The sequence below is a fragment of the Falco rusticolus genome, chromosome 6 (genome assembly GCF_015220075.1).
Source record: "Falco rusticolus isolate bFalRus1 chromosome 6, bFalRus1.pri, whole genome shotgun sequence".
Lineage (NCBI taxonomy): Eukaryota > Metazoa > Chordata > Aves > Falconiformes > Falconidae > Falco > Falco rusticolus.
The window spans coordinates 37,779,781-37,802,524 of record NC_051192.1 but is presented as its reverse complement, the minus strand read 5'-3'; the positions used below and the strand labels follow the sequence as shown (position 1 = coordinate 37,802,524).

At 34.9% G+C, this 22,744-nt stretch overlaps 1 protein-coding gene across 3 annotated transcripts in view; it reads left to right on the top strand.

Annotated features, from left to right (window-relative positions):
- Positions 1-22,744, top strand: part of AHI1 (Abelson helper integration site 1) — a 119,815-nt gene that overhangs the window by 12,567 nt on the left and 84,504 nt on the right. For all 3 annotated transcript variants that reach the window (XR_005104909.1, XM_037391994.1, XM_037391995.1), the window contains exons 4-17: positions 87-688; positions 1,261-1,415; positions 2,352-2,559; positions 3,318-3,510; positions 5,282-5,377; positions 6,848-7,033; positions 9,114-9,266; positions 11,256-11,388; positions 12,330-12,453; positions 14,712-14,941; positions 16,342-16,445; positions 17,056-17,174; positions 20,517-20,647; positions 21,925-22,065. Coding sequence is in view for 2 of the 3 variants with exons in the window: in XM_037391994.1 (XP_037247891.1) it covers positions 87-688; positions 1,261-1,415; positions 2,352-2,559; positions 3,318-3,510; positions 5,282-5,377; positions 6,848-7,033; positions 9,114-9,266; positions 11,256-11,388; positions 12,330-12,453; positions 14,712-14,941; positions 16,342-16,445; positions 17,056-17,174; positions 20,517-20,647; positions 21,925-22,065 (2,575 nt within the window). In the remaining variant the exon portion in view is untranslated. The remainder of the gene's footprint in view (positions 1-86; positions 689-1,260; positions 1,416-2,351; positions 2,560-3,317; positions 3,511-5,281; positions 5,378-6,847; positions 7,034-9,113; positions 9,267-11,255; positions 11,389-12,329; positions 12,454-14,711; positions 14,942-16,341; positions 16,446-17,055; positions 17,175-20,516; positions 20,648-21,924; positions 22,066-22,744) is intronic.

The following is a 22,744-nucleotide window of genomic DNA, read 5'->3' as shown; positions in this document are numbered from 1 at the left end:
AATGCTGAAGGAATAACAGAAATTGCTATGTTTATCCTTAACATAATGTTTAGTACAAGTATGTTTTATGTTCTTCTCATTTATAGCTTGACACCTTTAAAAGTAATATTGATCTAGCTAAGGAAAGTGTGACTGATGAAGCAATTATAAACAACACATATCATCCCGAGGAAGAGAGTCCCCGATTTACAAAAAATAAACTGAGAGAGAAAGCCTCAATTGCAGAAAAAATAAATAATGATATTGTTAGTGGAGAGGAGAACAAGCAACCAAAGTCTAACAAGAAGAAAAAGAAACCACTGTTACAAGAACAATTTAATGAGGAGGAAAATTTACATGAAGCTAAATTGGAGAGTTTTGAGAAAAAGATTAATGATTTTCCAAAGAAGAAAACAAAAAGTAAATCACAAACAGATGTACCTCATCAAGAATGTGATAGAAAGATTAAAAAATCCTTGACTGAAGTGAGAAACGTAACTGAATTAGAAGAGGAAGAAGAGCTAATTCGAGCCTATCAGCTGCATGTGGCTGAGGATGAAGCAAATGCAATTAAAAAGAAAATAAGAATGAAACTTAAAGAACAGATGTCTGAATTTACGTCCACTGTTCAAAGCCATGAAGTTGTGTTGAACAATGAAGTGGGCAAAAAGAAGAAAGAAATAGCAGTTTTAAGTGAAGCTGAAACAAGGTACCATGATAAAGTATATACCATGTGTCTGTGAATCTTAAGCTAAATGTTTAATTTGGTTTTAAGATAGGCAGAAGCTTTCTGATAAACTGTACATATTTTCTAAGTGATGAACTGGATGATTCTGTTATGAAAAAATATTACCAAATACTTTTTCAAAAATGCTGTTAAGATTAATATTTAACTCACAGATTCTTTTTAACTTTAAAAATAATATATCCTGCATTACTATCTGATGTTTATTTTGTGTGGAGCTCACTCTTAACTAACTTAAGGTAATTTTGTGCGTGTTTTTTTAGTGATGAGCGGTGGCCCTGATCCAACAGAAGAGTATTAGCTTAGATCTGTTCACATGAATGGTTCTGCAGTTATCTGGAAATCAGGGGGAAATGAAGGGAGGGGAGAGAAATGAAAAAGGCAAGACACTAATTTAAAGGGTGTATGTTAATTTTTCGAGATGATGAGTTGCAGAACTAAAGAGGAAATTTCAAGTGGATTAATAATGGTAATGAGCTATTGTATCCATATATGCAGTAGAATGCAACTGCTGACAGTAATGCATTACATTGCAGTGCAATGTCCCTTTCTGAGCTACAGCATCATCCAGCAGAAAATTGCAATGAAAATCAGTCACTGAAAAGACTATCTACATCAGGACAGAAACTTGAGGAAAGCATGGAAAAACAGAAACCTAAAGCAAAGAAGGGTAAAAAGAAAGCCAGAAAAGGTCTGCCAACAAAATGTTTGAATTATTTGCTGCTTTGCTGCTTTATGCAAGCTTTTTTCTTTTCTTTTTTTTTTTTTTTTTTACTGCTACAGAAATATTTGTTCGTAGTAGTAACACAGTAACAAATGATTGAGCTGTTGACTTAGGTTTCTGTAGTTACTTAATTGTATTTTTGTTCTTCCAGTTCTGAGGCTAATTTGTAAGGAAACTTACTTGATGTATCAATCTAAAATCTTGAGAGTTCATTTACTGTAAATAGTTTTGAGATTGATAAATAGTTTTTAAAAAATGGGTTTTTTTAAGCATAATATAATACTATATACCACCTTTACAGTATATTCCTTAGATGCATATTGTCTTTTTATATTTTATTTATATTGTGGAGGCCAAAATAAGCAATTAGTTTAAAAAATTGAGATCACAGAAATTGAAGAGGATTAAGTCTTTTGATATCTATTAAGTATGATGGTCTCACTGTAACTTGTAAATAGGAAGTTCTGAAAACTATTTGGTAAATTCAGGGAAAATGAACAAGGAGAAAGCATCAGTTTCTGCTTATCTTGGTTTTTAAATTTTCCTTAAAAAAAACACAAAATGGACAAAATCTACTACAGGCTGTAGTCCAGAACAGGATATGAACTATGGATTTTAAGTCATTGTGGCACAGAAGAATCTGTCAATCAAGAGGAGGAACACCTCTGATTTTAAGCAAAAATGTAAATAGGAATGGATTATTTTAATAGATATCCATTTGTATGTTCATACATGTTGAAAATGCTGCAAATTTGATAATTTTATTTTAATCTATTACATAAAGAACATGTTAAATATTATTACTTTACTATTGATTGCCAAGACAATGCCGAGCATTTTTACCTCTTTAAACTGTCACTAGTAGAACACAGTAAACTCTGTTTACTTTGTTCCTATTTCCAGAAGAAAACACAGAAATTGCTGCAGAAAATGACGAGGAAATGAAGAATTCGGAAACTCAGTCTAAATTTGGTTTTGATGATGATCTTGTGTTAGGAGTTTATATCCATCGATCTGATCAACTTAAAACTGATCTCCTGGTATTTCATCCCATGGTTAAAATCCACATTGTTGATCAGAGAAGTGGCTTATATGTCAAGAAAGACCACAGGTAACTTTTAAAAAACTTATTTCTATTATCAGTGATTACTATAAATACATAGATCCTTCCCTAAAAAATTAAATATGACAATGAAAATAATGCTACATTTTAAGCTTTAGAGGTCATTCATTGGTTTCTACATCTATGATAATGCATATATACGCCTACAGTAAATGAGGGTGATATTTTTCTTTTGAGCACTTTTAAATGCTCTGTGCTGCTGTATTGCTCTCAAGTCCCCGTATTTACAGCAAAGTTCATTCTGTATTGTTCCCAGAGAGAAAGCTTCCTACATCTCATAAATATGTAGAAGCTAAGATTAGAATAAGTAAGCAAAACCCTGTAGCATAGTTTCTGCCTTTTCTTTTTTATAAAAGAACTTTTAAAATCCTGAAATGAAGTTTAGTTGTTCATATTTCTAATCAATTCACTTACTTGCTTTTACTGTCTTTATGCATAATTTTCCTGAAAAACAAATTTTAACAGTGTTTATGCAGTAGACTCTGCCGCGATCATTACGTATAAATTTGGTAATAGTAACTTGATAGTTAGGATTTTGAACCTTAGCATTTCTTTGAACTGTAGCATCTATATATATTGCAAACTGTCTTAAATTTTGGGTGGTTTTAGAAATGTTTTTCTAAAATCAAACAAATGGTATCTTGTTTGTCTCTTTGCTTTGAGTAATTGAATAATACTGTTTTGTTTGAGTTGTGGTTTTTTTAAGGCACTATAGCAATTATAACTGTTGGGAAATTTTCAAACAGCAAGAGGAAAGTTTCATCTTATTATGAGCAAGAACAAATAGAGCACATTCTTCCTATTATGACCCAACCATATGACTTCAGACAGTGTAAATCAACGGTTCCAGAATGGGAGGAGCAAGTCATATTTAATGAGCGTTTTAGTTATTTTATTCAAAACACGGAAGAAAGCCCTCTGGTAATCCTGTTTTTTGAGGTGAGGCTAAATATTTTACATCCAATTTATGCATGTTATGATTTTCTGTTTGTTTCTTCAACAGCATATATTTGACTGGTTTGGATGTTTTTGTTCAGTTATATTGGGTTAATAGCATAGTCTTAAGATACAGAATTCAATGGACATACCAAAATGTGGTATTGGTAGTTGCTAATACTAGCAAACATTTTTTAATAGCAAAAAAACCCCAAACCAACAAAAACCAAAACCCCCAAACAAACGCAAACTGCTTTGCTAGTAGTAAGGAGGATTTCTTATTAAATCACTGTCAGACATCTGGGAAAGGCTGGTAACATTGCTCCAGATCAGGAGCGATGGCACCATGTACAAAGGATATAACTTCTTACTTTTTCACATTCTTGAAATCTGAAAAGAAGCTTAAGTACCAGAAACTTAAAGATGGAGTTTGCCTGCTTGCAGCAACACCTCTTTTCCCTTGTACCAACGAGCAAGCTATTTGCTTTTTTGTCCACTAACATTTTAGACGTCTACTCCTCTCCTGTTCTTCACAAAGTAGTTATTAATGTGTCCTCCAATACATTTTTTCTTTAAAAGAAAATTTGTAAGATATGTATTCAACGTGATTTTGAGCTTTAGTATTTCAATATTTGTAAAGAGAGATTCTATAGCAGGGGTCCTCAAACTACGGCCCACAGGCTGGATACGGCCCCCAGGGTCCTCAGTCCGGCCCCCGGTATTTACAGAACTCCCCTGCCCCCCACCCGCCAGGGGTTGGGGAGGGGGAAACCAAGCAGCCGCAGATGGCTGCCTGCCGCTGCATCCGCGCGCTGGCCCCTGGTTAAACATTTTGAGGACCCCTGTTCTATAGTAACCTGAAAATGGAAACCTAATACAGGAAATATTTTTCATTCCTTGTTTTTTATATTTCAAATAGATTGTATATATGATATCACTGTATGTTTCTATATGTTCTGTGATATTCATAAACAAACACATTTATAGAAATAGGAGTCCTTAGTTGCTTAGCACAGAAGTAATTACAGTGGTATGTAAAGATTCTTCATGGAAATCATGTTAATGTTGGGACCAAAAGCATGACTATCCTGAAAACATGCATTTGACTTCAGCATGGTTTATGAAATAGCAGTTTGAAAAAAGCTTGGTTCCAAGGATTTTTTTTGTATGCCAAATAAACTTCCAGGAGTGCCCAAATATAAGAAGATTCTGGTCACTGACTAGAAAAATGAAGAATGTTTCGGACATCATTGGAAGTGTTTGAAGTCAGATGGGACAGGGCTTTGAGCAGCCTGATCTAGTGAAAATGTCTTTGCCTATGGTAGCGGGGGTTGGACTAGATGGTCTTTGAAGGTCTTTTCAACCCAAACCTTTCTATGACATAAGTGATAAAGCTAGGAAATGAAAACTAACTCTTCGACTGCCATTTTCCAGCTACATTAACATGCAGCTGCTTTTGGCTCTCAGATTTGTGAACTATGTAGGATTTATGAAATTTACACATTGAGACAGAAGGAAAGCAAGAATACTTTTTTAAGACCAGACTTAAGTTCTTTTCTTTTAAAGCAATTAATAAACAATCATCAGGTAAATGCATAAGGATGTGTTCTTTCTGATTGTGTACTTGCGTGGAAGAAGTCTGTTATAATTGCTTAAAACTGAAATCTGCTTAATTTAGTGAATCACATCTAGCATATTTAAAGCAGTATTTTTTTAATTATCATGAGGTATATATTAATTAAAAATATATTTATATTCCTACCAATATTTTCAGATCCTTGATTTTCTAAGTATGGATGAAGTGAGAGCCAACTCTGATGTGCAAGTTCGGGAATGTGGTTTCCGAAAAATCTGTTGGGCATTTCTAAAGGTATTGCAAATGTTTAAATGAAACAAAATTTATAAATCTTTTTATTCAGTTGTCTCAAAGATGCTAACCGTACTAAGTGGGAAAACATTTTTTTAATATTTCCAGGCAACAGAGATGGAAAAACAAATCCTCAGTTGCTTGGCTGTTCTCTCCTTTACCTCTTCCTTCACCTGATAAAATTCACAGTAACAAGCTTGACAGTAAAGATTAAGTATTTTTCAAGAAAGTATAAAAGATGCATGAATTTTTTTTTTTTCATAAACTACAGGAGGATGTCTTCTTTGAGGGTTTTCTGTGTGTTCGTGAGATTGTGTCCACAAAGAAAATGACAAATCCACTAATTTCTGTACCTCAGCTATTCTGTATTCTGGTGACATTTTCAGTTGGCCAGTCTTTGAAAAAGAGTCCCAAGTCTAATTATAAAATGCTTGTCATTTTTAGTTGCATGAAAGTGCTGCGGCAATGAGGTACAGATAATTTTGCCAGCATGTCATGAACGTTTTTACCCTTTTAGGAGAGACTTGAATGTGCCAATTTGGCCTTTGAGAGCTGACAAGCTTTAATCTGCCAAAGGATTTACACCTACCCCTGTGAATGGTAGATCTTGACAGCCATTGAGCAGTCCCCAACATAAGAAACAGAGGAGAAGATAATGGAATGCATGTTTAGGGGAAGAGAGAGGGACCCCCATATCATTCCATACAAAGTCTCTCCTCAGCTCTGCCCAGGATGAATCGACTGGGATACCAGACCTCTGTTCCATGTCTGGGCTGTATAACTGGTGGGAACTGTGCATCCAGGCATCCAGTAAACCCTACTCCAGAACAAAGGGAAGGATGCATTTCCAACTCGTAAATAAATACAAATGAAATTGTCACCTGTTCTTCATTCCTACTGCATCTGTCTGCATTATTCTTTCATTTGTACCAGTGAAAGTAGAAATGTCCTGATGAACAGTAGTCAGTATTAATCACGGTAAGTACACTAGTTCTTTCATTCAGTAGGGAGAATTCTTAGTTTCTCTGAGTAAGAAAGATTGGAAAGATTGAAAGTCTGAATTAGAAAGAGTGATGTTTTGCTGTATCTTCTCCTCTGAGTCAAAGCCTTACCAATGCCCTTTGCTGCAGAGTTCAAAAGGGGCAGATCTGAAGAGTCCTTTGAGATTTAGGTGATTCCAGCAAGTAGTAATTACCAAGAAAGTGGTACTGCAGAGGTCTTCCCACAGACAGGATATTTCTTTTGTGCATATAAAGCATGTTTCAAAACTAGGCTGCAATCTAAGCTTAATCTTAGTGATTTGATCCTGAGGGTGTTTACTTCATTACCACTTTTAGGGATAGTGTATTTTCCCAATGGGAAGTGGATTTCAAGAGTGTATACTGTAGTTGTTTAAGATAATAGAAATAATTACTGTTGCTACTTTTATGTTAATGTAACACATTTTTTTCCTCTTTTTGATCACCCTTCCAGCTTGTAGGTGCAAATGGAGTTCTAAACATTGATGGAAAACTCCGCCTGCAGTTATATTACCCTCCTCCAAGGACCAAGTCGCATTCGAATGTTGTTGAGATTTATGACTGGTGGGTAAAATGTCCTAGAAAGCGTTACCCATCAACATTATATGTAACTGTAAGAGGCATAAAACTGCCAGATCATGTAAGTGAAATATATAATATATAAATATATTTACAAATATGCAGACTTTTCTGTAGGAACTAGTAGCTAGCTAGAGCATGTGAGTGTGTGTATTTGTATGCTTGTATAGAAAAGCTGCACTTATATGCAGTATATAAAATAACTAATATATAACTAGGTATAGTAACTTCGCATCTTAAGTTGTGTTCCAAACTCAGCCCTTCATAGCTATATTTGAAAAATAGGTGTACTTTCACATCTGCAATTTTTCATATTTTGCCAATTACAGAAAACTTTCAGGGTTCTTTCTTGAAGTTTGATATTCCTTCTCATTAGAGAAATGGCATTTTAAGTCACTGGACTCATGCAGGTGTGTAAATTCTGTAAGTGAGAGAAGTTGTAAGTCACTTAACTCTGATTCCCTGCACCCTCAAGTTATAATGAGTTGGGTTTTTTTTCTCAAATGAAAACTTCTTTAGAGACAGGGTTACATTGGAATGCGCAGAGATGTGTATTCAAAATAAATACAGCATTTATTGTTCTACAATGTGAGTACAACATTGTTCTATTACATAATTTTCCATGTGTATTTGCAGCTGTTTTAAGTCTTTCTTAATCTGTGGAAGCCTTCTTAGATGTGTTACAAACCCAAACTAATCTGTGGGATTAGTTCTTATGGTTTTGGGACATTTTTCTAATTGTATACTGGAATATCTGCACATCTCTTGCTCAGTCAGCTGCTGAGGTAGTTTAAGAATTCTGTGTGCTTTCCTTGAGCAGCTGTGCTTCATCTTTTTGGAAGTTTTCTGAGCCTGTCTTCTCCATGGTCTAAGTGTTTTCCTGCTATGTTTAGGTGCTATCACTGGTTTACAGCTGCCCCTACTTTACAGTTGTCTGTGCAGTTCAAGTGATGTGATGAGTGGGCAACTTTCTGAGCTGTGCTTGACTTGAATCTATTGGCTACTGATACAATTTCATTCTTGTTCTGATAAACGCCCGACTTGCCAAGGCTGGGATTGAGCTCCAGATAAGAGCCATGGCATGATACGTTTTTCTATGCATAGATTTGTGCTTCTATTCAAGATCTCTTACAGATCCTGCCTTGTTTCCTGGTTCTCTAGAAGGGCCCAGATATCCCATACTTCTTGCATGGGCCGGTAGATATGAAAATAGATGTCTCAGATAAAACAGCATCTTGCATGGAAGTAGACATCTATGTGTCGACAACTGATTCAAGCTCCTAAATTGGTTTCTACTAGCATAGTAGGTGTCCAGCCTCCCTTTTTAGTCACAGGAACCTAGACATTTATTCACCCTGAAATGGATACCTAGCAACTGTCAGCTGGGATGAGAACTAATTTTGCCTGGTATTCAGATGTGTTTCTGAACTTGTCTTAGTGATACTGATCAGAACTGCAGCTGCCTCTTAATGGCCTCTGTCCCCCTCCGTCATGGGGCTGCCAGGCTGCTTCACAGCATTAAGGCTTACTGTGTTTTCAGGCTTGGTGTAACTTGTAGGTAAAGTTCAGTAAATGCAGAAGTTTGGAAAGTATATATGCTTGACCCAGGATTAACATCACAAATGTCAGTCCTTTTTGCTTTGCAGTAGTTGAACATGGTTTGTTCAATACATAACGCTGGTAATATCTTTTGGTATCATGAATGGGTTTTGTTGCCAAAGCAGTATTTTGATGTGAAGGTGGTAGATTAATGTCACTGGAACTATGTATGTGCTGAAATGCTTTTTTTTTTCTTCTTCTTTTTTTCTTTTTTTTTATTTTTATTTTAACACAACACCTTCACCAGGTAGTAGAGTATTACTGATTTTCACTGGCCTGGGTAGTTAATAAAAATAGAAAAGTATCCATTATTTGAAAAATCTTTAATACCATCTGACTGACAACTTTGAAAGCTCAGATTACTTTCTGACTTGCTGGTTAGTGTTTGCTATGCAATTTATGTGTATTAAGCTTTTTCCAGTCTCTACTTTTCAGCTGTAATAATGCAATACATTTGAAGTTAAAAAAGTACCTTTTAATCTTTTCAGAAATTAAAATTTTAAAACTACTTTTTCCTGATAGTTACTTTTGTTTCCCTTAAGGTTGCTCCTTCTTTCCGCTCTATGATAGCTGTTCAGCAGGAACAAAGTAGTGCAGCACTGTGTGAGCTTCAGAGAGATGGATCTAAAAAATCACATGAACCTTTTACAGAGGAGAAAAAGGAACCATTTAAATGGACAAGATTGCCTGGACAGGTGAAATGTTTTTTAAAGGAAAATAATTTAAAGATCGACTGTCTTTTTATAACTTTATTTTTATCATATAGCTATTATGAAGCAAGTAATTAATTAAATCAATTTTTTTAAAGAAATAAACAAAATAAAAAACATAAAGAACTCTCAAACGTAGTAGTGGATGCTTATCTTCTTTACCAAATGTGACCGATTTAACCATTTTTTCCTGGGTCAGGTATTTTTCTCGACAGATTTGTCTAGGAATTTGAAAGTGTAGGGCTGTTCAAGCAGTGGAATTAAGGTAGCAAATCTCAGATTTCAGCTTGATTGGAAATATATTTTTTTGTTTGTTTTGTGATTGGGCTTTTTTCTTTTTTTTCTTTTTTTGTTTGTTTTGTTTTAATTCCCTCCGTTAAAGTTATTTTTACAGTATAACAGAAGGAACTTTAATTGAGGAACCTTCTTAAGAAGGTTCTTGCTGACTTCATCCTACCTCCTAGGTCACTCTGGCTAATGGAAATAAGCAACCATAAAACGGTAATATTTTTGCAACTATATATAGAATGTCCATGCAGTGATTTCATATTATTCTGTAGAGTGGCATTAGCATGAGTTCATGGTTCTATCAAAAACTGAATAATATAACATAAAGACTTGTTACCAAAGAATATTGAACTTTATTTTGATTCCATACTGTACTCCTTGTACAGATCTTTTTAAAAAGAACACATAAATGTACGTGGACTTAATTTTATTTGCCAGTAATGTTTGCTAACAGTAATAAAATTGCAAAGAATAGATGAGTCTGTTTTTACAATGGAAATTTTCTTACCAAAAATGGCAGGATACCTATATTTATGTTAATGTTTGTTACTTTTCAGAAAGTTGCCGTTCTGAATATAAGTGTGTAATTGAAACTAAGAGAAATATGATCCTAAGAATATTTACCTGCCGTCATAGAAATGACATTTGACAGCTCACTTATACTTAAAGCAGTCCATGTAAATATTGGAGAGCTTTAGTAGCAACAATGATGTATTTTGTGATGCACTGTCTTGTGAAAAAGTGTCAGTAAGGGTAGTGTGATTTGGCATGCCTGTTAGCCAAAGAATATTAAAGCAGATATGCTTGCTTAAAAATGAATAGTCATTCAGAATTATTATTTCCTTTTTATACATTTAATTTTTGCCTTTGAATCTAAGTTATCTTTTTAAAGAACCACAATACAGTTGTATGTTTCCATAGATATAGATAGATGAAGTTATTTTTCCAAAATGTTTTACAGAATTATGAATTATTTGATATATTAATTAAATATGAAATGCATATGAATCTGTTAATACTCATGTTTCATTTGTAAAGGTAAATCGGGTTTAGGTTAAATAATCGTATAACTACTCTGCATATTTGAATTGCCCTTTGAATTTAGTTCTGGACAAAAAGCCCTTGGGTGAAAAAGAGGAAATACTTCAGGAGAGAGGAAGGGGGACTATAATACCTGTGCAGTTTTAAAAAATGTTTCATCTCCAGTTATGCTTAAAAAAATCAGGAATTGAAATACAGATGAGGAATGCTAAAGGTGATTTGGTAGACCGAAAGTTTGAGTGCCTGTACTTAGTCGTCTTGAGTTCACTCTGCAATCATTAAGTTTATAAAAGTTGTGCTTAGACTCCTTAAAGAAGCTTGACTTACAGTCTTAACTCTACAGCTTCTATTATTGGCGATAGTAATCTTTAAGAGCTTCTTAAGATTAAGGAAATTTAATTCAATCTTACATTTACTTAGGTTTTTAAAACTTGCTAGTTGTCTGTAAAAATGGGGCAAACTAGATGTGGCCCAAGTTATGCAGCAGAACTGTCTTTGTTTATAAGGTTGAATTTTTCTTTTAAATTCCCTTAAGATGTTAGTAGCTTTTTAAAACTTGTTGCGTGACAGCAACCCAGAATGTTTTAAGCATTGGGTAGTTAATATTCATAACTGTGTTATCCCAATTCTTGCCTGAAAAGCTAGGCTTGCCGCATACCGAACAAGCATCTGTTTTCACTGCGAGGTGGAGATATGGGCTGTTTCTGTATTCGCTTCTCTCATGATGGGAGAACACTGGCAGCAGCATGTGCAGGAAGGAATGGCTATCCCATTGCTTGTAAGTTTAAAATGTTTGGCGTTTTTTTCTTATAACTCATGTAGTTTTGACATTAAAGGGCAAGAGATGTAATTTTAAATTGTGGGGTTTTAAAGCATGTTTTGTAAATTGTTGTGTGCACCGAAAAGCATTGAGGAAAATGCTCTTTCTGTGTTACCAGGGCCAGAATTAGCTTTTCTTATGTGGTAGTGTATACACAGTTTAACGGTATGAAATCCCACTGTTTCTGTGCAGAGGTCTAATGGAAATACTAAATCAGTTTGCCTAAAGAACATGTTTTCTGATAATAAGTTTTAAAGTAAAATAACTTTTCCAGCCCCCACTGCACATGCATACTTTTTGTCATGAAAAGTTGAGATACCCACAATATTGTCATCTCCAGACAGACTACTGGCAGCATCTGTCTTCCATGGTCCATTTCTGTTGGAACTACAAATATTCCTTATTACTCATACTTGGGACTGCTTCTTCACAGTTCTTAAATCCTCCATAAGAATATTGAGATTCAGAGAGAACAGTATTTTAAGTATACAAAAATTATTTCAATGTTTAAATGCAAGGAACAGCCCCAGAAAATGATCTCAGTATTAATCTATTTCAAAGATTGGTCGTGTACCTGTCAATATTTTTTTAAAAAATAAATAGAAATTATAATCTTAATCTGGTTCTAATAATTTAAAGCAAGTAGGTTGTTTCTTAAGGGTTTCTTAGGGGCTAAGACATCTGTGACATCCATGAACCACTAGATGGAAGTATATGCATGCCATCCATGCATATCCAGCAACTATTTGATCTTGTTCTTTGAAAATGAGAAGATAAAGAAACTTGACTTGTGCTAGCAAAAACTCCGCCTAAGATTAAACTAAACTTCGCACTAATAATTGCATATAATTTATTGTAAATACTTTAAAAAAAATGTTTTTGTATTTAAACTTCACTAGTGTATGATATTCCTTCTGGACGGCTCCTGAGAGAAGTTTATGGTCACCTTAACATAGTGTATGATCTTTGTTGGTCAAAAGACAATCAATACCTTCTTACTGCATCCTCTGATGGCACTGTCAGGTGAGTATGATGAAGGTGTTCTGGCAGCATCAGAAGCAGAAAAGAAAGTGGTCCAATTTCATGTCTTACTACAAACTGCTACAATGTTTTAATTAAAGGTTTGATACAGTGTAAATATAAAAATTGTGATGGAGTTAATCACGCCGTGTTTAATACATTGGTTTCTAATGTATATGTATTTGAAAGCAAAGCTTTTCCAAAAACTGTCACATTTTGTACAGTGCAGCAAATGACCAAAAAGTTTAGATTTCAGGAAGTCACTGAGACAGCTGGCATACTCTGTCCTTGGAGAAATTGCCATATTATTAATGTAATGTTAAGTTTTCAAATTTAAACATGAGACAGGAAGCTGAAAGATTAAGATTCAAGTTATGCATATAAATTTGCCACACTGTACATATGTATGTAATTTTAAAATTTTTTCCCCTAGTTTTTGGATACTTAAATAATTCAATGTAAATTGGTGTAAATGAGATTTGATAGTATTATTTCTGAGACTTGAATATGTGCACTTTTTCCTCTACAATTAAAAAGTGTACTTCAATGCAGTGTTAATGTTTAAACCTTGAACAAATTAATATTTTAAAGCAAAACCCTCGAAACTGTAGAAATACAAGAAAATACAGCTGTGATACTGCACAATTTTATTTTGAGAAACTTCATAATTTTTTGTAGGGTGGAGGGTTTTTGGTTTTTTTGTTTTGTTTTTTAGCTCTTCAGATCCCTATCTGTTGTTTCTGTTATGCAATGCAGTAATGCTATGGGCAGTTGCATAATTGAAATGCCAGAAGTATTGTTAAATGATGTATTGTATGTGTGGAACTGTTTTGTTTTTTGCTGTTTATATTTAGGCATGAAAAGAGTATTTTAAGAGCTTAGCCCATTTTTTTTATTTGGAAGCCGATCAAATGAAGATATTTTTTTTTTATATTGAAGTAAACACCGGATTCAGTCATTTGTTGCCTATAAGAAGGCCTAGCTGTTCCTCAATTCTTGAATTTTTGGCAGCAAATTGAAACTGTAGTGGTCTGCCTCTTCTTCTGTGTACTATGCATAGTCACTGTACGAGTTATTAGTTCCTGTATTTATTGTCCGTTGCCTTAAGCTCCTTAAAAAAGCCTTAATTTAGGCAAGGAGTTTCTTCTTTTTCCCTTTCACTTTGGGAGCACTTTGCTCTTGAATTATGGTAGAACTGAAGGATGAGGACCAAAATTAAAGTCATTATCTGTTTATTACTTGGATCATCTCTCAGGCTAAATTCTAAAGCAATTTGGAGGGAAATTTGGGAACTTATGTGAATTCTTTTTTATATAGTGTTTTACGTTACCCTTGAGCCTTCCCAAGCTTTAGTCCCACGTTATTTGTGAACAATAAATTAACTTTTATGTTGTTAGAGCAAAATCATTATAAAAGATAGGTAGGCTCCTTGTGAACTTTGCACCTTAAGTTGCAAGTTAGTTGCAATACTCTAAGAAATTGCAATTTTGTAATGAACTCACCTCAGAGTAAGCTTAGAATTCTTCATTAGCCACCAGAAGTAGTTACCCCACCTGGAGGGGTGGCAGTCAAACAATTAAATTGCATACTGTAACTGAGCACCCTGAAATGTGCCCACCTGTATTTCATGATCCAGGTACCATTCCATTCTTTATGGACTCATGTCTGGGGAAGGCTCAATAATAAAACGTATAGCATCAAACAAAAAACACTTCCTAAGAAAAATCTGATCTTACAGCTCTGGGTGGTGAAGGATAGGAAATAAATTAATTGTAAGAACTGAATTTATGTGAAGAAAACATCCTTGAGATCACAATCATATGTGGGAGGTAATGGTTATTTTAAAACTTTTTGTGGATTTTATTTATATTTAGTGGTCCTAAATGTTCCTTTTGCAGGTTTTTTGTTCTACCATTTATTTAAATAAGTGATTCCCCAGAAGGTCTTAATAATTTGGTTATAACTTTGGAAAGAAAGAAACTGATCCATTCCATGGAATTTTTTCAGTATTTTAAAATGTCCATTAAATGAGTAAGTAGTCATGAATGTACTCTGAAGACAGAGTACTATGTAACTGTATCTTAAGTCTTGTTAGAAAGTACCATATTAAATATAGGTGGAACAAATTGGTAGGATAAATAGGTGTTGGCAAGTGTTTGCTAGCATTTGCCTCTAGAACCAATATCACAAAATACGGTATTCAGTTATACCTGTGTGTGATTGCTTTCTACAGTGGATATCCTCACATTCTTTCCTTTTAGAATGTGGAAAATAGAAATGCAGGCAGCTTCTGCAGTGAGAGTTTTCCCTCATCCTTCATTTGTTTACACTGCAAAGTACCATCCAGTTGCTGACTCCTTGGTTGTGACAGGATGTTATGACGCAGTGATTAGAATCTGGAATGCAAATGTGAAAGAAATCCATGGGCAACTGCTGCAGGAGCTTGATGGTCACAAAAGTTTCATCAACACGCTTTGTTTTGATGCAGAAGGTACGTGCTTAGTATTACTTTTTCAAATAGTCTTCACTTGAAGACCAACTTGAGCATTCCTAGTTTGCTTTATTTCATAGAGGCAAGGTAAAATGCTGTAATAGATTAGAATATTTTTAGCTGTGTTCGTAATGAATATGTTAGTTTGATGCCTTATTTGGATGACCACAAAGGGACACACAATCCCTGATATAGATGGAGAGTAATCACAAAAAGTAAGTGTAGAAAGGACAGGCAAAAAAATGTGTAGTGATCAGGCAATGATGACTGGGCAAATTTTGGTCATGGTTTAGTTTTTGTTGTCCCTACAACTAGCTATTATTAGTTAGTTAATGTTTTGTATGTATTGCAGCAAGAATCTGCAGAATGTAAAGCACAGATGCTCCTGTTCGGAGGAGACAAATGCATGAGGATGCAGGTGGAAAGCCTAGCAGTTAGCGTAGAGAGGTAAGCTGGAAAAAAAGCAGGTTTGGCTAGAATTCTTCCAGGTGGAAGAATTATGTACTAACTTAAAAACAGAAGCAGGAAATCTGAAACTAGCTTCTAGAGAACTCTCAGAACAGAACTTCAGAACAGTATGATTCATGATCGCATGATCAGAACAGTAGCAAAGAGCTCCACTATGTTGTCATTCAAAGTTGCCAATACGAAGATAGTGAGCAGCAGTAGTTAGATTGTGAGACTTTTAATGCTAGACTGAAGAAGTGGGAAGGTGGTGAACTTCTCAACATTGACAGAGAATGTGAAAAACTGACAGAAAAGGACAGATTTTACTATTGTGACTAATGTTAGCTGGTAGATTAACAGCAGAAAAGTGATTGAGAGGTACTGACACGTACTAGTGGAGAGTGGGAAGTTGAAGACTGGTGAATGAATAAAATACTTGTGTTTGACTTTCTGGTATTGGTGGCATCATTAGTAATTAGGTGGTTCATTTTTGGAGGTATTCACTGGAGTAGGTACTACAAAGAGGAAAGAGTTGCATTTTTATAAAGAACAAATATTTGTGCTTAATTTAAGAACAACTGTTGGAAAACAGTATTTGTTCTTGTGCAAGATGCTCAGTGAACGTATAGGTCAAGAATCTGAGTATCATGTGAAGCTCATTGAGCTATAAACGCTCACTTTTTGTTGGTTTCAGAATATGAGTAAAAATGAAAAAAAAGAATATTCTGCACTCCAGTATCTGACTTGCATGCTGAATCCAAATTTATGGTATCAACTTACATCACGCGTTTTGAGCAAAACGTATTTACACTGAGTGTATCGTAGCAAAAGAGAAGAAAGAATTGGTGTTTGCCTATTCACAGAAATAACAGAAAAAGGTTTTCTTGTTCATGCGTCCTTTTCTGTGTTAGTTCTTTTGTGTGGTATTCTGCTGATAAGACATTATTTCACAGGGCTCCACATGTTCTCAGGAGATAGTTCAGGACTGATAATAGTTTGGGATACATCTGTCAAAGGAAGTTCTCAACACCTGTTTCAACAATGGAGGATTGATAAGGTATATAGGTTTCTTAAACTAGTGTCATCATTTTTATGTGAAATGTTCCAAATCTAGTAATTTGATTTGAGTTCAAATTTTTTATAGTTGTTTTGTTTAACTGAAAAGGTGTATTTCCTTTAAATAACAGCACGAAAGTGCTGATAGTATATGCTGTGATTCATTGACTTAAAACTTTTGAATTGTTTTACAACTTTAATTTTTTGTATGTAAAATATGAAAATGCTTGAGCTTTAATAGCATTGTATTAACAGATAAATACTATTGCAATAAGTTTTTTCTCTAGAGGCAACAATAAAATAGACCACAGGCTTTACAAATCACCTGTTCATACCTGAAAGGCTTAATGTTGAGTCAGCACTTCTCTCATCAACTGTGTCTCAAGAGTTCAGAGTCACAGCAGAATCTGCCTTGTGGTTCTGAAAAGTTGATTGCTTAGGATGTAATGCCTTAATAAAGGAACAAATGTTTTCCTTAACCAAATAGAATGAAGTAGGCAGAAAAAGAGTAATGCAAGAGAAAAATGAGTAATGATTTGTAAAAACATGAGTTTTAAAACAGAAAGTTCTTTGTTTGTTTGTTTTTTACCTTATTTTCCTTCTTTCTGTAGGAAATAAAAGAAAATGATATTAAAGGAACACCAATAAATCATTTGGAGGTGCATCCAAATGGAAGGCGTTTATTAATACATGCCAGAGACAGTACTGTGAGAATCATGGATCTCAGAATGTAAGTAGACTTTTGGCGAGAAGTGTGTATTTCCTTTTTGGTTTAAAATTTACTTGGGCAAATAAAGTACATAAAACTATTAAATGTATAGTTCTGGAGAAGATGTCCTAATAATCAAGGATAGCAATATTAGGGTTAGGAAATGGTTTCAAAATACTGCTGTATTACAGACCTTTTGTGTGATATTGGGTAAGTCTTTTAGAATAGAATATCCAAAAATTACTAGATTACTTGGGAGTTTAAGGTGGCATGAAGGAAAAGGCACTAGTCTCCTGAAGATTGAATTAACTTTTAAAAATGCATTCTGGGCTTGATAATAACTTTGAAATTATGACATGTGTTTGTGTGTTATTTTCTCATTGTTAAGACTGGGGAAGAGTGTTTTAATGATAAAATGGAATGAAGCTTGTCATCATAAATACTGAAAAATGCAGTGATATATGGTATATTAAGCAGGCAGTGAAATATTTTTAACTTAACTATTAAAAATGAAAATAAAAATTATGAGCTTGATTCTTTTGTAATAAACTACAATAAAAAACAAGGGGATTGCAGAATCACTCGAGTCATTGAGGTTGGAGAGTGTCCAGTCCAACCCCAACAATCAAAGTATGAAAGCCTGTTACTCAAGAGTTTTGTCCAGTTGTTTTTTGGATATCTGTAAGGATGGACAGTTTACAGCTTCTGTGAGCAACATGCTGTAGTGTTTGTTCTCAAAATAAGAGATCTTTTTTTCTTAATTTCAAATGGAATTTCCTATATTTCAATTTTTGTCTGTTCCCTCTTGTCCTTTCACTGGGTGAAACCGTGAAGAGTCTCAGTCCTATCAGTTACACCCATTGATAAGATGCACCTGAACATTCTCTTCTGGAAAGTCACGTCAAAGATATGAATGCTTATTTTATATGGTTCATTCTTAATTTCATGGGTTCCCTTCATCCGCTTGCCACGCAGAAGATTAAAGGCCCCTAGTTTTCTACATGAAATAACCTGTGGAAAATACCTTTCCACTCTCATAGCATGAGAAACTACATTCTTTTAGAATATACTTTTATGTGTGGTACACACACACACATATATATACACATACACACACACTGTCTCTCAGGAGAGGTAGCAAGGGGGGGTCAGTCTCTTCTCCAAAGTAACAAGTGATAGAACAAGAGGAAATGGCCTTAATTTGCACCAAGGGGGTTTAGGTTGGATATTAGGAAATACTCTTTCACCGAAAGGGTTGTCAGGCTTTGGAACAGGCTGCCCAAGGAAGTGGTTGAGTCACCATACCTGGAGCTATTTAAAAAACGTGTGGATGTGACACTTAGGGACATGGTTTAGTGGTGGACTGGGCAGTCCTGGGTTAACAGTTGGACTCTATGATCTTAAAGGTCTTTTCCATCCTAAATGGTTCTATGATTCTTTTGGGTTGGATGTTTGAACTAGCTGAAGACTTTCCAGTCTTATAGTGCACTCTTCATCTTTTATTGTAAATGATAAATTATAATGACCATGTTAGAAGGCTAAACTATCCACTCAATGGAAGCTTGAAATTGGTGAATTAACAGTGGAAGCCTGTAGTTTTTGAGGCAGATAGGGTTTTTCTATCACTACCATTCCTAGAAAGGGTAGAGTGTTTTAGTTTGAGAGAAAAAAAAATGACATGCATACTAATCTCCCAGAAAGGGTTAATATAGTGTGCAGTTTCACAATTTCTTTAGGCCATTTTATCCATAGGAGACACCATCTCCTCCTATCTCCCACACCCATGGCCATGTATTCCTAGCATTTCCTTTTTATCAGCTGTAGAGATCTTTTGATGCGGGCTAAGTCAGATCAGTGAACTGATCCAACTAAAAATCAGCCTACAAATACAAATGATTAATTTTCATTTTAATCAACTATCAGATCAATCTCATCTGATAGCTGCCCAAACACTAGAGAAGAAATGAGGGAGAGCCTGGGAAAATAAGGGTGGAGAGGACAGTAGCAGGACTGCTGCTTTGCCCGCATCCCACAGTTACATTGGCTTAAGTCTGTCAATAAACCACAGGGTCAGATACCCAGCAGTGATAATTTTACGCGTCAGCATTAACTGTTCATTCCCTGCATGAGAAAAGAGGGGGTGGAGGTCACAGATCAACACAATTCACTTGTATTGACAGCTAGGTGTTCTTAACTTTCCTCCTTCTACTTACTTTTTTGATCTTTTTGGATAATGCTGCTGTCCTGTCACTCAGGTATGTGATCAGAGGTTTGGTTTTGGTTCAGACCTCTCCTTAGGGTTTCATGTGCAGGTTAGTTTTACATCTTGCAGAGCTCTTCTACATGACATCTCAGAGATACTATCTTTCTTACTCACGCAGCTGAAACTCATATTTGGGCTAATATGGTCTTGCACTGTGATCATTAAAGCATCTTTTTCTCTTGCTTGCCAAATACAATTATATCTAGGGTATATTTATTCAGAATATTGTTAGAAACAATACTCCTGTCATATTAACTGCACTGCACTTTTCCCAGCGTACCTCCACTGTTTCTGCAGTAACATGTTTCAAAATTACTTGTCTTTGAGGGCTATCATGGCCTGTTGCCGTTCTTCTTGCCTCAAATTCTGCATTGTAGTATTACTGCTGTATTAGTCTTCATTTTGAACTTTCATATCTCTTTCCAAGCTGTGCCTCATGTTTAAGATAGCATAAGCCAGCTTGTAAGGGGCTTCTTTAAATCCTTTTGTAGTTTCTCCCCAGCTTGATGCCTACAAACTGGCAGTAGTTCATTAGTAGGTCTTTATTACTGTACTGACCAATAGTGTTTCACTGAAAAAAATGAATAGGATACCGATGTTGCAAAATCATATTAAAAATACTAATATTAGTAGTAAATAAACATTGATGTCTGAAATTTGTTGATTCTACTGCTGGTTTCCTAACCAAGGAGATATTAGTCTGAAGAGCTAAAGAGAGCTGTTGGATAAATTTAAACACTACTGGGATGTAATCAAGGTAGCATAATGAAAACTTTTTTTGGCAGAACTTGATATAATAGTGCCAATTTCCCTATTTTTTGCAAAGCCAAGGATTAAGAAAATGCAAATTACTACATCTAGATCTGGGTATTTCCATTTCCTGCTGAAAAACAAGAATGTATACTTTCATCTATAATTTAAGGTGCATTAGGAAAGCCAGGGAAAAGAAAGGGTAAACATTGCACTCTGCAAAAGGTGGGTGCTTAGATGTCTATTTGGGATGCAAGGTGTATTGATTTTTCTGAGCACTGACACATAAAAAGTTAGATTGTCTATTCTGAAAGTATCTGCTACATTTGCAAACTATTCTTTATTTTTAGTTTGGCTACAAAGAAATACATAGGTGCCACAAATTACAGAGAAAAGATTCACAGCACCTTAACACCATGTGGTACGTTCCTGTTTTCTGGAAGTGAAGATGGAAAGGCTTATGTTTGGAATCCAGAAACAGGTAATTGATTATTTTTGGTCTTAAGCCAGGTTGTCAAGGTGGAGGGGGAAAGGGTTTTGTAAGTTTTATTGAAACATTTTTTATATGGAATAAAACTTCAGGATAGATGTTCTTTAATCCTGAAGCCTTATCTCCACCTTTTAAATAGCTATTATTAATCTCTAAGATTTAGTTCTCTAGAGGAAATGAATAGGCAGATGTAGCATTTGGAATATCCAGCAGGAACAGAGCACCTGAGGCTCAGCGTTTTGTGTTCTACAATTCTTTACATGTGGATGAAGGTCTTAAAACAGAATACAGAAAAATGTTTTAACTCAACTCAGTCTATCTGTTGTGGTTTTTGGATCTGGGAGTTAGGCTTTTGTTGAGGAACACTTCATCTGTTTCCCAAGGGTGGTCAGAGACTGAGTGCTTTTGGCCTTAGGAATAATATAAGGTTTCTTCATGAATTATTCCCCAAATGTAGTAATTTCAAAATAGCTACCAAAATCTTTCTGGAAAAATATTAAGTAAATGTAAGATAATAGTTTGTCATCTTTATTGTGCAGTGAGGTAAAAAGGACAAAAATAACAGTAGAAAGCAGGATACAGTCCTTGATTTAGATGACATTATATTCTGTCTCCAATTATCTAAATAATTTTTAAAAAGGAAGAAGTAAATATTTTAAAACTGGCAGCTAACAAACAGTTCTGGTTTTAATTTCTTTCCATGTTTCCAACTATATTAGCTTACATCTATGCCACTACATAATTAATCTGAAAACTTTAAAAAAGAATAAAAGGAGGGAGGAGGAACTTTGTTACTAGTATGTTTTCATCATACTTTGACTTGCTTACACACTGTACTTACATTCATAACGCCATCAGCTGAAGAGCTATTTTTATTTATTTTCTGCTCAACTTTCACTGCTATTGTCAGTGCTATATAATTGAAATCCACAGCTAAGATAGCTATCTGGCAAAATGCAAGCACAAGTACTGTGGAACGCCACCTTTCCAGAATGTGCTTATCAGAACAAGAACTCTGCTAACCTGATGCATCCTCTGGGGTTTCCTGCAACTATTGGAACAGCACTAACTTTTCTCAGTAACTTAAAAGCATGCAATATTTTTTGTCTTATACAAAATACTAACTTTCAAGAATGAAATTGACTGAAGGGTATTTACAGTGGCAGTCACTGCCCTGTAGTAATACAAGCTCTAACCAACTGTTGTTTTGCTGTATCAAATATATTTCCATGGTTAATTTCCAAATTAATCATATTTCACTTCTGTAGGAGATCAGGTGGCCATATATTCTGAACTCCCCTTCACATCTCCACTTCGTGATGTCGCCTTTCATCCACATGAACACATGGTGTTATTTTGTGCCTTTGGTCAAAACCAGCCAATTCTTGCATACATTTATGATTATAAAGGTACAGTACACATTTTCTTGTTACACGCCCATAAATATTTTATTTTCAGAAGTGATTTGCTAATATTTGTACTTCTTTTGAAGGAAAAAGGAAACAGTTATTTGATGATAATACATATCTTTATCCTGGGAGATACCAAAACCAAACTGGACGTGACTGAGCAGTCTACTGTAGGTGACCCGGCTTTGAGCAGGGGCTTTGACCCAGCCAATCACCAGAGGTCCCTTGTAATCTTAAGTTTAAATGTTATTGTATGTCATGCTGTGTGATTTTTATTGCACTCTATTTGTATGATGCTGCCTATGTATGATATTTAAAAGCCGCTTTTCAATATCAAGATGGATTATGGAGCCAGAAAATACACCTATTCTGAAAATTCATGTATAATTTAATAGAAATCTCAGTATTTTGTGCTGGCTTTTGCAAAATAATGTTCAGAAGCTGTCTAGAAATGGATTGGAGAGTACAGATTGTTCTAATAAACAGGTGTTACGTCTGTGGTGTCATTATGAGAGAGATACGTTTATTCCCTGTTTTAGATTAAAGAGACAACTCAAGATTAACTTTTGGGTTTTGATATACAAAATAAAATTCAGACTGTCTTTTGCAGGCTTTTCTGATATTTATGTGTTTGTGGTTAGCTTGAGCAATGTCATTGTTTCAATTAAGGACTTAGTTT